Source organism: Dendrobates tinctorius, unplaced genomic scaffold (assembly GCF_039654945.1).
Source record: "Dendrobates tinctorius isolate UK_male_01 unplaced genomic scaffold, ASM3965494v1 ptg000332l, whole genome shotgun sequence".
NCBI lineage: Eukaryota > Metazoa > Chordata > Amphibia > Anura > Dendrobatidae > Dendrobates > Dendrobates tinctorius.
Genome location: NW_027361998.1, coordinates 10,983,936 through 10,997,588, shown reverse-complemented (window position 1 = coordinate 10,997,588; position 13,653 = coordinate 10,983,936). Strand labels below are relative to the sequence as shown.

At 50.7% G+C, this 13,653-nt stretch overlaps 1 protein-coding gene across 2 annotated transcripts in view; it reads left to right on the top strand.

Moving 5' to 3' along the window:
* SELENOI (selenoprotein I) overlaps nt 1-13,310 on the top strand; it is a 31,039-nt gene extending 17,729 nt beyond the window's left edge. The window contains exons 5-10 of one of the 2 annotated variants that reach the window (XM_073561990.1): nt 3,138-3,400; nt 4,394-4,502; nt 4,676-4,724; nt 9,752-9,932; nt 10,010-10,192; nt 10,476-13,310. In XM_073561990.1, coding sequence (XP_073418091.1) covers nt 3,138-3,400; nt 4,394-4,502; nt 4,676-4,724; nt 9,752-9,932; nt 10,010-10,192; nt 10,476-10,589 — 899 coding nt within the window. In that variant the 3' untranslated portion in view covers nt 10,590-13,310. The remainder of the gene's footprint in view (nt 1-3,137; nt 3,401-4,393; nt 4,503-4,675; nt 4,725-9,751; nt 9,933-10,009; nt 10,193-10,475) is intronic. The other variant, XM_073561991.1, reaches the window with a different exon arrangement.
* The last annotated feature ends 343 nt before the right edge of the window (nt 13,311-13,653 follow it).

Here is a 13,653-nt window from a genome sequence, read left to right as displayed (position 1 = left end):
ATGTAAGTCACATGCTGTCCATCTCCTTGTGATCCTCCTTGAGATGGTTCTACTCCTTCATTGGAGTCCAGCTGTGTGTAATTACACTGATAGGACTTGATGTGGAAAGGCGCACACCTGTCTATATAAGACCTCACAGCTCACAGTGCATGTCACACCAAATGAGAATCATGAGGCCAAAGGAACCGGCCAAGGAGCTCAGAGACAGAATTGTGGCAAGGCACAGATCAGGCCAAGGTTACAAAAGAATTTCTGCAGTACTCAAGGTTCCTAAGAGCACAGTGGCCTCCATAATCCTTAAAAGGAAGAAGTTTGGGACCACCAGAAGTCTTCCTAGACCTGGCCATCCAGCCAAACTGAGCAATCGTTGGAGAAGAGCCTTGGTGAGAGAGGTGAAGAAGAACCCAAAGATCACTGTGGCTGAGCTCCACAGATGCAGTAGGGAGATGGGAGAAAGTTCCACAAAGTCAACCATCACTGCAGCCCTCCACCAGTCGGGCCTTTATGGCAGAGTGGCCTGACAGAAGCCTCTCCTCAGTGCCAGACATATGAAAGCCCGCATAGAGTTTGCTAAAAAACACATGAAGGACTCCCAGACTATGAGAAATAAGATTCTCTGGTCTGATGAGGCGAACGTTTTGGTGATAAATAGTGATGAGCGAGTATGCTCACTGCTCGGATTTCCTCGAGCATGCTCAGGTGGTCGGATATGTTGGCGTGCTCGGAGATTTAGTTTCTGTTGCCGCAGCTGCATGATTTGTGGCTACTTGACAGCCTGAATACATGTGGGAATTGCCTGTTTGTTAGGGATTTCCCACATGGAATTAAACTAAATCTCCGAGCACGCCAAAATACTCGGGAGACCACCCAAGCTGTGAGCATACTTGCTCATCACTAGTGATAATTCTAAGCTGTATGTGTGGCGTAAACCTGCCATTGCTCATCACCTGCCCAATACAATCCCCACAGTGAAACGTGGTGGCAGCACCATGCTATGAGGGTGTTTTTCAGCTGCAGGGACAGGACGACTGGTTGTCATTGAAGGAAATATGAATGCGGCCAAGTACAGAGAGATCCTGGATGAAAACCTCTTCCAGAGTGCTCTGGACCTCAGACTTGGCCGAAGGTTCACCTTCCAACAAGACAATGACCCTAAGCACACAGCTAAAATAACAAAGGAGTAAGTTTTTTTTTCAATTTACCAAATGGCTGGAATGAAACAAAGAGTGAAAAATGTAAAGGGGTCTGAATACTTTCCGTACCCACTGTAGATATCACCATATTCGATATCGCCGCATGTATACATGTCCATTCTATTGAAATATCAAATTAATCCCAAAAGTCAACAAAAATAAAACAAAATGCAGTAAAAAAAAAAAAATCCCTCCAAAAATGCAGTTAGTGATCAAAAATGTTGTACAGGCCAAAAAATGGTCCGAATAAAAACAGCTCTGCGGGCAGAAATACAATGCCTCATTGGAAAGATAAAAAGTTGCCGCTTCTCCAAAATTGGAGGCTAAAATTACTGTATTTATTGTTTTGTATTTTGTTTATCATTAAATAATGATCATAAAACAAAAAGCTGTTTGATACCGAGGTTCACGCTGACTTGAAATTTCATTTTCATAAGTAGAAAAGCGATCCGCACCGCTAACACTTGTGAAACATAATAATAGATTGGTATGTGATCACGCTGCCGACGTAGAAACATGGACCCTCGGGTGCCTACTTGAGAAACAGTACTTGAAGTCCTTGTAAAAAAAAAAGAATAGGGGGCACTCACCCGTCTGTAAAGTCTAATTTTATTTGAGACGGTTAAAATATCTTAAACGGGAGAATGGGAAATGAAATGTGCGAGCCGCGACGGCCGTTTCGCGCTATTGTGCTTCTACGGGTCATAAGGTCAGGGGAAATGGCGGAGGATGAAATACCTGTGTGTGGGTATTGCTCTTCTCCCAAATTCCCTGAACACCGAATTCACGAAATATACAAAACAAATTCCTTCACAGGGGGAGACTTGCACAAACTCCTCCTTAGAAGAGAAGTCGGGTGGATGATGCGCACCCGTGCAGTAGAATCCACCAGCTTCAGCAATAGGATCGATATGTCTATCGTCCTGTAATTCTATACGTCTGCTCATGATATTTTGCTTTTAATCACTTATGTTGTATTATAGCTACATGATTTATTAGTTTTGTGAATTTAGTGTTCAGGGAATTTAGGAGAAGAGCATACCCACACACAGGTATTTCATCCTCCGCCATTTCCCCTGACCTTATGACCCGTAGAAGCGCAATAGCGCGAAACGGCTGTCGTCGCTCGCACATTTCATTTCCCATTCTCCCGTTGAAGATGTTTTAGCCATCTCAAATAAAATTGGACTTCCCAGACCCCGGTGAGTGCCCCCTAGTCGTCGTCTTTTTTACAGGAACTTTATGAAATATCATTTTACTAAGTAATTTTTTTTTTTTCTTTCCCCCACACATGGATGTGGATGATGTAAAAATTAAAAACCCAAAAACGAATGGCGCAATATATATATATATATATATATATATATATATATATATATATATTATATAATTTTTTTTTTTTTTTTTTTTTTTTTTTTTTTTTTCATTATTTCACCTCACCTGCAAGAAAAACAAAAAAAAATTTGCCTCTTGGAAGAAAAAAACACCCAAAAAATAAATGTATCCAGTCAGGAAGGGGTTAGTGTCCTGAAGATCGGTGCGATCCGTGTCCTGAGACCCCCACGGACTGCAGAAGTGCTGCACTCCTGCGTGAGTCGGCCCGTCCACCACTGCGTGAGCGGCAGAGAGGCTGTGTACGCCACTGTATGCACGCTCATGAGGCTGAATGATCGATGGAAAGGGAGGGTCTCGGGAACTGGACCCCCAGAAGGAGTTTTGCAAAATAGTAAGTTACCTGTAGGGTCGGACCACAAGGACTTCCTCCAGAGCTGCAATCAGAGTCCTGGGAATGTCATCCACCCTATGAGCATGGCAGCGTGCTGCACAATGCTGTGTTGTATTCCTGCCCTGTACAGGGCAGACGTCTTGCTGCAGCTCCGAATGTGAGCAGAGGATGGTTGTGCTGTGTAGGGACGGTGTCATTATTGCTCTCCTCCCTTACAGACGGCGTGGACGGTAAGCAGGCTCGCAGGACCAACTCCAGCACTCCGCTGGGGGAGCTGTTTGACCACGGCCTGGACAGCTGGGCCTGTATATACTTCGTGGTGACCGTATATTCCATCTTTGGCCGCGGGGAGACGGGGGTGAGCGTCATGGTCCTCTACATCCTCCTGTGGGTGGTGCTGTTCTCCTTTATCCTCTCCCACTGGGAAAAATACAACACTGGAATCCTGTTCCTGCCGTGGGGGTACGACCTGAGCCAGGTGGTAAGTGTGCCTCACCTGCCAGCACCGCTGACTGCAGGGATAGTGCCATGGGGAGAAGGGCAAAAACAGTCGGGGTCTGCATCAGGAGGGTCTGTGGCAGCTGGTGGGGCCTACGTTGCGAGAATCTATGGCAGCTGGGGGGGGCCTGTGTCGGGAGGGTCTGTGGCAGCTGGGAAGCTGCATCGGGAGGGTCTGTGGCGGCTCGGGGGCTTCGTCTGGAGGGTTTCTGGGGGGCTGCGTTGGGAGGGGCTGGGGAGGATGCGTCGGGAGGATCTGTGGCAGCTGGGGGGGCCTACGTTGCGAGAATCTTTGGCAGCTGGGGGGGGCCTGTGTCGGGAGGGTCTGTGGCAGCTGGGGGGGCCTACGTTGCAAGAATCTATGGCAGCTGGGGGGGGCCTGTGTCGGGAGGGTCTGTGGCAGCTGGGAAGCTGCGTCTGGAGGGTCTGTGGCGGCTCGGGGGCTGCGTTGGGAGGGGCTGGGGAGGATGCGTCGGGAGGATCTGTGGCGGCTGGGGGGCTGCGTCGGGAGGGTCTGTGGCAGCTGGGGGGGGCTGCGTCGGGAGGGTCTGTGGAGGCTGGGGAGCTGTGTCGGGAAGGTCTGGTGGCTGGGGGGTCTGCGTCGGGAGGATCTGTGGCAGCTGGGGGGGCTGCGTCGGGAGGGTCTGTGGAGGCTGGGGAGCTTTGTCGGGAAGGTCTGGTGGCTGGGGGGTCTGCGTCGGGAGGATCTGTGGCAGCTGGGGGGGCTGCGTCGGGAGGGTCTGGAGGCTGGGGGGGCTGCGTCGGGATGGTCTTGGGGGTGCTGTGTTGGGGGGGCTGCGTCGGGATGGTCTTGGGGGGGGGGGGGTATGCGCTGGGAGGGCCTGTGGCGGTTGGTAAGGGGGGTTTTGGGGGTGTCCGCAGTAAAGTGTATGTTTGTGTGTGGGTTGGTGGGAGTTATACCGCAGTAATGCATACCAAGACCGCACTGATGGGTCACTGATCCCCTCTCTTGCAGACCATCTCGTGTGTGTACCTGGTGACGGCCATGGTCGGGGTCGAGGCCTGGTATAAACCAGTCTTTTACACCGTGCTGTACAGAGACCTCTTCACCTCAATGATTGTCGGTAAGACGTCGCCTCTTCTCGCTTCCTAGTTAGTTTTTCACGTTTTCTTGTGTTTGCCCTCGTTCACACCTCGCCGTACTGTCAGATATCTATAGACCTGTCCTCGCTGGTTGTTGCCTCCGTTTTGCGGTGCTGTCCTGTTCTTTCTCAGCGACGCCATCTTTGTTTTGCAGGTTGCGCGCTGACCGTGACTCTTCCCATGAGTCTGTACAATGTTTACAAGTAAGTTCACAAATCGGGCGATCGCCCTATGGTCCGACACATCCACTAGGCGCAGAGCCTTAGAGGGGATAGCCTGCTGATTGTTGGGGTCCAATCCCAAGTACACAGCTCTGACATGCACTCTTAGGCCAGAGCAGAGGTCACGCATGCGCACCCCCTCTACATGTGAGGTCTGTGACTGCTGGAGAGGCCGACTGCTATCATTGGTATTTAAGACTCAGCTGTAGGAGGAGGTGAAGTTGGGACCCAACATCCTGCACCACTGTGGCCACAATTGCACAACTCTCCGTTCACTTCTACAGGATTTCTTAACACCCATTGACATAAATGGAAGGGGTCGCACCCTTCTGCCTCCGCTCACGTGAACAGCACCCATCTACACCCACCGCAGCGACAAACCCCCTTACTTTGAAGATGATAATCCACCTCTGTCCGCCATCTTCATTGTAGTTGATCTGGTACCTACGTTACCCATAATGCATTGTCTAGACATTAAATAAAAGGATATGACTATAGTTATGTATATACAGTATTCCCCAGCTGTGATTAGGAGGTTGAGAGAGAAAGACCCAGGAAAGGCGAAAGACTATACAGCATGTCACCGGCAAGGAAAGGCAAAAGACTGCACAGCTTACAGCATGTCACCGACAGGGAAGTGCCCAGGAGAGGCAGAAGACTGCACCACATACAGCATTATCACAGGCAGGGAAGGGCCCAGGAGAGGCAGAAGACTGCACCACATACAGCATTATCACAGGCAGGGAAGTGCCCAGGAGAGGCAGAAGACTGCACCACATACAGCATTATCACAGGCAGGGAAGTGCCCAGGAGAGGCAGAAGACTGCAAGAATACAGAATGTCACAGGCAGGGAAGGGCCCAGGAGAGGCTGAAGATTGCACAGCATGTCACAGGCAGGGAAGGGCCCAGGAGAGGCTGAAGATTGCACAGCATGTCACAGGCAGGGAAGGGCCCAGGAGAGGCAGAAGACTGCAAGAATACAGACTGTCACAGGCAGGGAAGGGCCCAGGAGAGGCTGAAGATTGCACAGCATGTCACAGGCAGGGAAGGGCCCAGGAGAGGCAGAAGACTGCAAGAATACAGAATGTCACAGGCAGGGAAGGGCCCAGGAGAGGCTGAAGATTGCACAGCATGTCACAGGCAGGGAAGGGCCCAGGAGAGGCTGAAGATTGCACAGCATGTCACAGGCAGGGAAGGGCCCAGGAGAGGCAGAAGACTGCAAGAATACAGAATGTCACAGGCAGGGAAGGGCCCAGGAGAGGCTGAAGATTGCACAGCATGTCACAGGCAGGGAAGGGCCCAGGAGAGGCTGAAGATTGCACAGCATGTCACAGGCAGGGAAGGGCCCAGGAGAGGCTGAAGATTGCACAGCATGTCACAGGCAGGGAAGGGCCCAGGAGAGGCAGAAGACTGCAAGAATACAGAATGTCACAGGCAGGGAAGGGCCCAGGAGAGGCAGAAGACTGCAAGAATACAGAATGTCACAGGCAGGGAAGGGCCCAGGAGAGGCTGAAGATTGCACAGCATGTCACAGGCAGGGAAGGGCCCAGGAGAGGCTGAAGATTGCACAGCATGTCACAGGCAGGGAAGGGCCCAGGAGAGGCTGAAGATTGCACAGCATGTCACAGGCAGGGAAGGGCCCAGGAGAGGCTGAAGACTGCACCACATACAGCATTATCACAGGCAGGGAAGGGCCCAGGAGAGGCAGAAGACTGCACCACATACAGCATTATCACAGGCAGGGAAGGGCCCAGGAGAGGCAGAAGACTGCAAGAATACAGAATGTCACAGGCAGGGAAGGGCCCAGGAGAGGCTGAAGATTGCACAGCATGTCACAGGCAGGGAAGGGCCCAGGAGAGGCTGAAGATTGCACAGCATGTCACAGGCAGGGAAGGGCCCAGGAGAGGCAGAAGACTGCAAGAATACAGAATGTCACAGGCAGGGAAGGGCCCAGGAGAGGCTGAAGATTGCACAGCATGTCACAGGCAGGGAAGGGCCCAGGAGAGGGAGAAGACTGCAAGAATACAGAATGTCACAGGCAGGGAAGGGCCCAGGAGAGGCTGAAGATTGCACAGCATGTCACAGGCAGGGAAGGGCCCAGGAGAGGCAGAAGACTGCAAGAATACAGAATGTCACAGGCAGGGAAGGGCCCAGGAGAGGCAGAAGACTGCAAGAATACAGAATGTCACAGGCAGGGAAGGGCCCAGGAGAGGCTGAAGATTGCACAGCATGTCACAGGCAGGGAAGGGCCCAGGAGAGGCTGAAGATTGCACAGCATGTCACAGGCAGGGAAGGGCCCAGGAGAGGCAGAAGACTGCAAGAATACAGAATGTCACAGGCAGGGAAGGGCCCAGGAGAGGCAGAAGACTTCAAGAATACAGAATGTCACAGGCAGGGAAGGGCCCAGGAGAGGCTGAAGATTGCACAGCATGTCACAGGCAGGGAAGGGCCCAGGAGAGGCTGAAGATTGCACAGCATGTCACAGGCAGGGAAGGGCCCAGGAGAGGCAGAAGACTGCAAGAATACAGAATGTCACAGGCAGGGAAGGGCCCAGGAGAGGCTGAAGATTGCACAGCATGTCACAGGCAGGGAAGGGCCCAGGAGAGGCTGAAGATTGCACAGCATGTCACAGGCAGGGAAGGGCCCAGGAGAGGCTGAAGATTGCACAGCATGTCACAGGCAGGGAAGGGCCCAGGAGAGGCTGAAGACTGCACCACATACAGCATTATCACAGGCAGGGAAGGGCCCAGGAGAGGCAGAAGACTGCACCACATACAGCATTATCACAGGCAGGGAAGGGCCCAGGAGAGGCAGAAGACTGCAAGAATACAGAATGTCACAGGCAGGGAAGGGCCCAGGAGAGGCTGAAGATTGCACAGCATGTCACAGGCAGGGAAGGGCCCAGGAGAGGCTGAAGATTGCACAGCATGTCACAGGCAGGGAAGGGCCCAGGAGAGGCAGAAGACTGCAAGAATACAGAATGTCACAGGCAGGGAAGGGCCCAGGAGAGGCTGAAGATTGCACAGCATGTCACAGGCAGGGAAGGGCCCAGGAGAGGGAGAAGACTGCAAGAATACAGAATGTCACAGGCAGGGAAGGGCCCAGGAGAGGCTGAAGATTGCACAGCATGTCACAGGCAGGGAAGGGCCCAGGAGAGGCAGAAGACTGCAAGAATACAGAATGTCACAGGCAGGGAAGGGCCCAGGAGAGGCAGAAGACTGCAAGAATACAGAATGTCACAGGCAGGGAAGGGCCCAGGAGAGGCTGAAGATTGCACAGCATGTCACAGGCAGGGAAGGGCCCAGGAGAGGCTGAAGATTGCACAGCATGTCACAGGCAGGGAAGGGCCCAGGAGAGGCAGAAGACTGCAAGAATACAGAATGTCACAGGCAGGGAAGGGCCCAGGAGAGGCAGAAGACTTCAAGAATACAGAATGTCACAGGCAGGGAAGGGCCCAGGAGAGGCTGAAGATTGCACAGCATGTCACAGGCAGGGAAGGGCCCAGGAGAGGCTGAAGATTGCACAGCATGTCACAGGCAGGGAAGGGCCCAGGAGAGGCAGAAGACTGCAAGAATACAGAATGTCACAGGCAGGGAAGGGCCCAGGAGAGGCTGAAGATTGCACAGCATGTCACAGGCAGGGAAGGGCCCAGGAGAGGCTGAAGACTGCACCACATACAGCATTATCACAGGCAGGGAAGGGCCCAGGAGAGGCAGAAGACTGCACCACATACAGCATTATCACAGGCAGGGAAGGGCCCAGGAGAGGCAGAAGACTGCACCACATACAGCATTATCACAGGCAGGGAAGGGCCCAGGAGAGGCAGAAGACTGCACCACATACAGCATTATCACAGGCAGGGAAGTGCCCAGGAGAGGCAGAAGACTGCAAGAATACAGAATGTCACAGGCAGGGAAGGGCCCAGGAGAGGCTGAAGATTGCACAGCATGTCACAGGCAGGGAAGGGCCCAGGAGAGGCTGAAGATTGCACAGCATGTCACAGGCAGGGAAGGGCCCAGGAGAGGCAGAAGACTGCAAGAATACAGACTGTCACAGGCAGGGAAGGGCCCAGAAGAGGCTGAAGATTGCACAGCATGTCACAGGCAGGGAAGGGCCCAGGAGAGGCAGAAGACTGCAAGAATACAGAATGTCACAGGCAGGGAAGGGCCCAGGAGAGGCTGAAGATTGCACAGCATGTCACAGGCAGGGAAGGGCCCAGGAGAGGCAGAAGACTGCAAGAATACAGAATGTCACAGGCAGGGAAGGGCCCAGGAGAGGCTGAAGATTGCACAGCATGTCACAGGCAGGGAAGGGCCCAGGAGAGGCAGAAGACTGCAAGAATACAGAATGTCACAGGCAGGGAAGGGCCCAGGAGAGGCTGAAGATTGCACAGCATGTCACAGGCAGGGAAGGGCCCAGGAGAGGCAGAAGACTGCAAGAATACAGAATGTCACAGGCAGGGAAGGGCCCAGGAGAGGCAGAAGACTGCAAGAATACAGAATGTCACAGGCAGGGAAGGGCCCAGGAGAGGCTGAAGATTGCACAGCATGTCACAGGCAGGGAAGGGCCCAGGAGAGGCTGAAGATTGCACAGCATGTCACAGGCAGGGAAGGGCCCAGGAGAGGCTGAAGATTGCACAGCATGTCACAGGCAGGGAAGGGCCCAGGAGAGGCTGAAGACTGCACCACATACAGCATTATCACAGGCAGGGAAGGGCCCAGGAGAGGCAGAAGACTGCGCAGCATGTCACAGGCAGGGAAGGATCCAGGAGAAGCAGAAGACTGTGCTGCATACAGCATGGTAGTGGCAGGGAAGGGCCCAGGAGAGGCAGAAGACTGTGCCGCATATAACTTGTCACAGGCAGTGAGAACCCTACAATATACAGCAGTGATATCAGATGACTTGATGTCTGGGGGGGGGGGGGAAGTCACAGAGTAATTGTTTACCCTATGCTGCCTGCTGATGGTTTCCTTGGTTGTATTTCACCCTTTTTTTCCTCGCTCGTCAGGAGCTATCGGAACAACACACTGAAGCGCACAACGCTGTACGAGTTCATGCTGCCGCTCATCTCCCCCGTGCTGCTCTTCATACTGTCCACGCTGTGGGTGTTCGCCTCGCCCTCTCACATCCTTGAGGTACACCCCCGGCTCTTCTACTTCATGGTGGGGACCACCTTTGCTAACATTACGGTAAGTGTTTCCACGCACCTTCGTTTCTACTCCACCCTCCTCCCGCTCATTATAAGCCTCATGTTACCTCCCCCTAGTGCCAGCTGATCGTGTGTCAGATGAGTAACACCCGATGCCAACCTCTCAGCTGGCTCCTCGTTCCACTGACGCTGGTGGTGCTCGTCGTGGTCTCGGGGTTGGCTCCAGACACTGAGTCTCTGCTGCTCGCGGTGTTGACGGCGCTGGTTACCATCGCACACTTACACTACGGAGTAGCAGTGGTGAGTAACATATGCACCTCTGATGGGGGACCGAGTCCTGAAACTCAGTTCTTCAGCTCAGACCACAAAGTGTTAAGGACCGCGGCACAGTTCTTGCACTTTAGAGGCCAGAGATGTTCTTGTACACAAGGAGCTCGGACTAGCGGCCTCCGTGCGGGGAGCGAATGAGCCACCGATGGCGCCTCAACTGGCAACTTATTTCCTGTAAAATCTAAAGGACTGGGCATATTGGAATCCAACATGCCCGATCTAATCGTCATTTTTCTCTCTATTGCTCTCGCAGGTGAACCAGTTGAGTAAACACTTCAACATTTACCCGTTTTCCCTGAAGAAGCCGAGCGTGGACTGACTAGAGGAGGAGGAGAAGATCGGCCTGCAGTCTGCGGAGGTTCTGTAAGACGGAGCAGCACCTACCGCCAACCTTGTCCATCACCACCCAGGAAAACCGCTGCTGCCAAGCGTGCCGCAGACCTGGTGGGGGGAACCTGCAAGACTCTGCTGTCCAGAATAATAGACCGACTGAATGTCCTCACCCGGACCGGCCCCGTCCCCCCCACTGTACTTCTATTTTTTACCTTACCCCATGAAGCGTTACTGGAGATCTCCCGGGTGCAGCACAAGCCCCCGATGAAGCAGCGCTGACCAGGACCACGCGTGTTACGCGGAGCGCACCGACACCCCGCCAGCTACTCTAATTTATTTTTAGTAATCATTTTTACTGATTTGCGTAACGGTAACGTTTTAGTTTCTTGTAGTGGTCATGTGATCTTACCTCATCCAATCGCTGCGCAACGTCCCGCCGTAGAACGCGTCCGGTGTCTCCTGAACCGTTTCTTTAACTTCCCCGTCCTCCCTCCATTCTCCCCGGTACAGCGCCAGGTACTGTGCGTCCTCTTCAATAATGTCACGTCATCTCGTAGCGTAAAGTTCTGCCATCCTAGATCTGCTTGCGGTCAGTGAACGGAAGCTGGTCTTCACTGAGAGCTAGCCGTGATGATGGGGGGGGTCCCTGTTTTCAGGACCACTTACTACTGAGGGAGTCTAAAGGTCTCCTCCCACCCCCCAAAACCTCAGCGGAGTAAGTATTACTGGTGTTTGACGTCTTCCACGTGAGCGTATTTCTAGAAAGTCTGATAGTGCAGCCGCGTGCGGATGGAGTCACGTGACTGCCGCCAGGATGCTCCTCCCACACAACTACCGCTAGGATGCTCCTCCCACACAACTACCGCCAGGATGCTCCTCCCCCCACGACTGCAGTCAGTCCATCTCATAACTGCACAGTCCTGCTTGGTTGTGTCACTGGGGTGGGGTTGTTTCTCGTATTACTCAGGTCTTAAGCTTAAAGGTAGAAGCCCCAGGAGACCGGGCAGGACGTATCCTGCCTTTTATAAATTTAAGTTTTGGGGGGGAAAAAAACCCAAAAATTGGTTAGAAGACATCCATTTAGACCGCTGCGCCCACCCTCATCTCGGCCCCCCCCTTTGTCTGGTGCTAACTTTTCTATTGTTGGTTTCCCCGTTTTTGGTGGTGGGAAAAGACTTGCATGCCGATTTTCTTTTACTTTTTTTTTTTTTTTTTTTTTTTTAATATATCTGAAACCTTCTTCCCGTGCTTGAATGAAGGGTGTATCTAAAGCCGTCTGTTTCCTGATGGACAGGGTACACTTGGAGGTCCCAAGTGCGCGGTCAAGTGGTGTCACGTGTAACATAAGTGTCGTTATAATGTCTGTCATTTTTGTTTGTTTTTTTAATTATTTTTACATTAAGGGGATCGGATTCTGATTTATACCATGAGATGCAGTTGCCAACTTTTTTTTTTTCTACAATGTGTCCTCAGATTTCATGGTGAAGATACTTTTTATTTTTTTTCTATATTAATGTGCACAATTTTTAATTTTTTTTTTTTTTTTTTTTTTTTAAGGGTGACACTGTTTTTGCCATCAGATTTAATATATAAATCACTTTGGGGCGGTTGGTATACATAATTGTTGTAGGATTTTATGGTTTACTTTATCATCTTGGGGTCTGGAAGGTGAAATCATCGGCGATCAGATCTTAGGGAAAGCCTCAGCTATATCTATACGTTTTCCCTGCAGTGGCCACTACAGGAGAATTGTGGTATTGCACCAATCTGCATTGATATGAGTAACCATGCGGAGTCCTCCAGAACCCCGGCGAAACGGCCTCCTTTTCCATATGACTTTGAAAATGAAGGATTATTTGGCAAATTTGGGGCCAGAAAATCAGAATTTAAAGACTTATTGGATTGGAAGTGATAGGAATTTGATGGCTGCCGTGTCATCGTCGTCCCCCCCATCGTCTAATAGCAGGAACATTGGCTCAGGCTTTCTATGACTGGAAGAATAATCTGAATCCGCTCTTACCCTTACGTGTTTTTTTTTTTTTGTTTTTTTGCAGCTAACCCTAAATCCCTGTTGTAACCCGCTGCAATTCCAGACTGAGAAATATTTAAGTGTTTTAGGTTTTGAAAAAAAAATCGACGTCAAATGTGAATTTCTTTTTTTTTTTTCTTTTTATGGTGTTTTTATTTCTTGGGAAAACTTCTGTAAATATATTTGAAACAACTTCAGGATTAAAAAAAAAAATCCTGACTTTCTACTGACATAATTTGTTTATTTTTTTTTCTACAGCTTTTAGTTTTTGTTTTTGTTTTTTTTTTTTTTCTGGGATTTGACCAAAATTTTTTTTTTCCACTTTTTTTTTTTTTTTGTTCACTTTTTGTTTTACTAAAAAATTGCAATTTTCTCGGATAAAAGATACAATTCTTTTTGTTTAAAAAAGAAAAAAAAAATCATGTTAAATGTAAAGCCTCAGCTCGGCCTTAAAAGCATGAAGTGTAATGGACTGTATGCGGGTCGGGACCAAATCCATCCATCCATCGCTCGCTCCTGCGTGCCGCATCGGATGTGCCATACGTATCTGTGCTCGTGCGAATGTCGATGGTGTCATTTAATATATTTGTTTTAGAACTTTTTTTTTTTTTTTTTTTAATTTAAATATTTATCTGGTCATTTACGGTATTTAACCCTGTGTAGGACACTAGAGGGGGCCTGACGCCTCCACACCCCAAAACTGAAAATAAAATCGAATGGTTTCCATCTCTCGTGTCGTCTACAGTCTTTAGGGGGGGGGGGGGGATTAGTTCTGGATTTCGAGAGTATGATACTGCATGAAGATGAAGAAGTGATCATCTGTGAGATGTAGACCTATGAATGAAGCTATTATTCTTGAGGGGGGGGGAGAAATTAGACAAATACATTACCGTGATTACTTAGCGGGAACAGTAATTTCTGGAACCCATGATGGTGCACCTACAGAATAAAAAAAACAAAGCAGCCTCTCCCAATCCAGATGGGTTGTTTACCGTCATCTGGTGAGAATTTCACGTCAATAGCGCCTTTAGAAATAGATTTTTAGAAAATTGGTGGTGTGTTCAATACT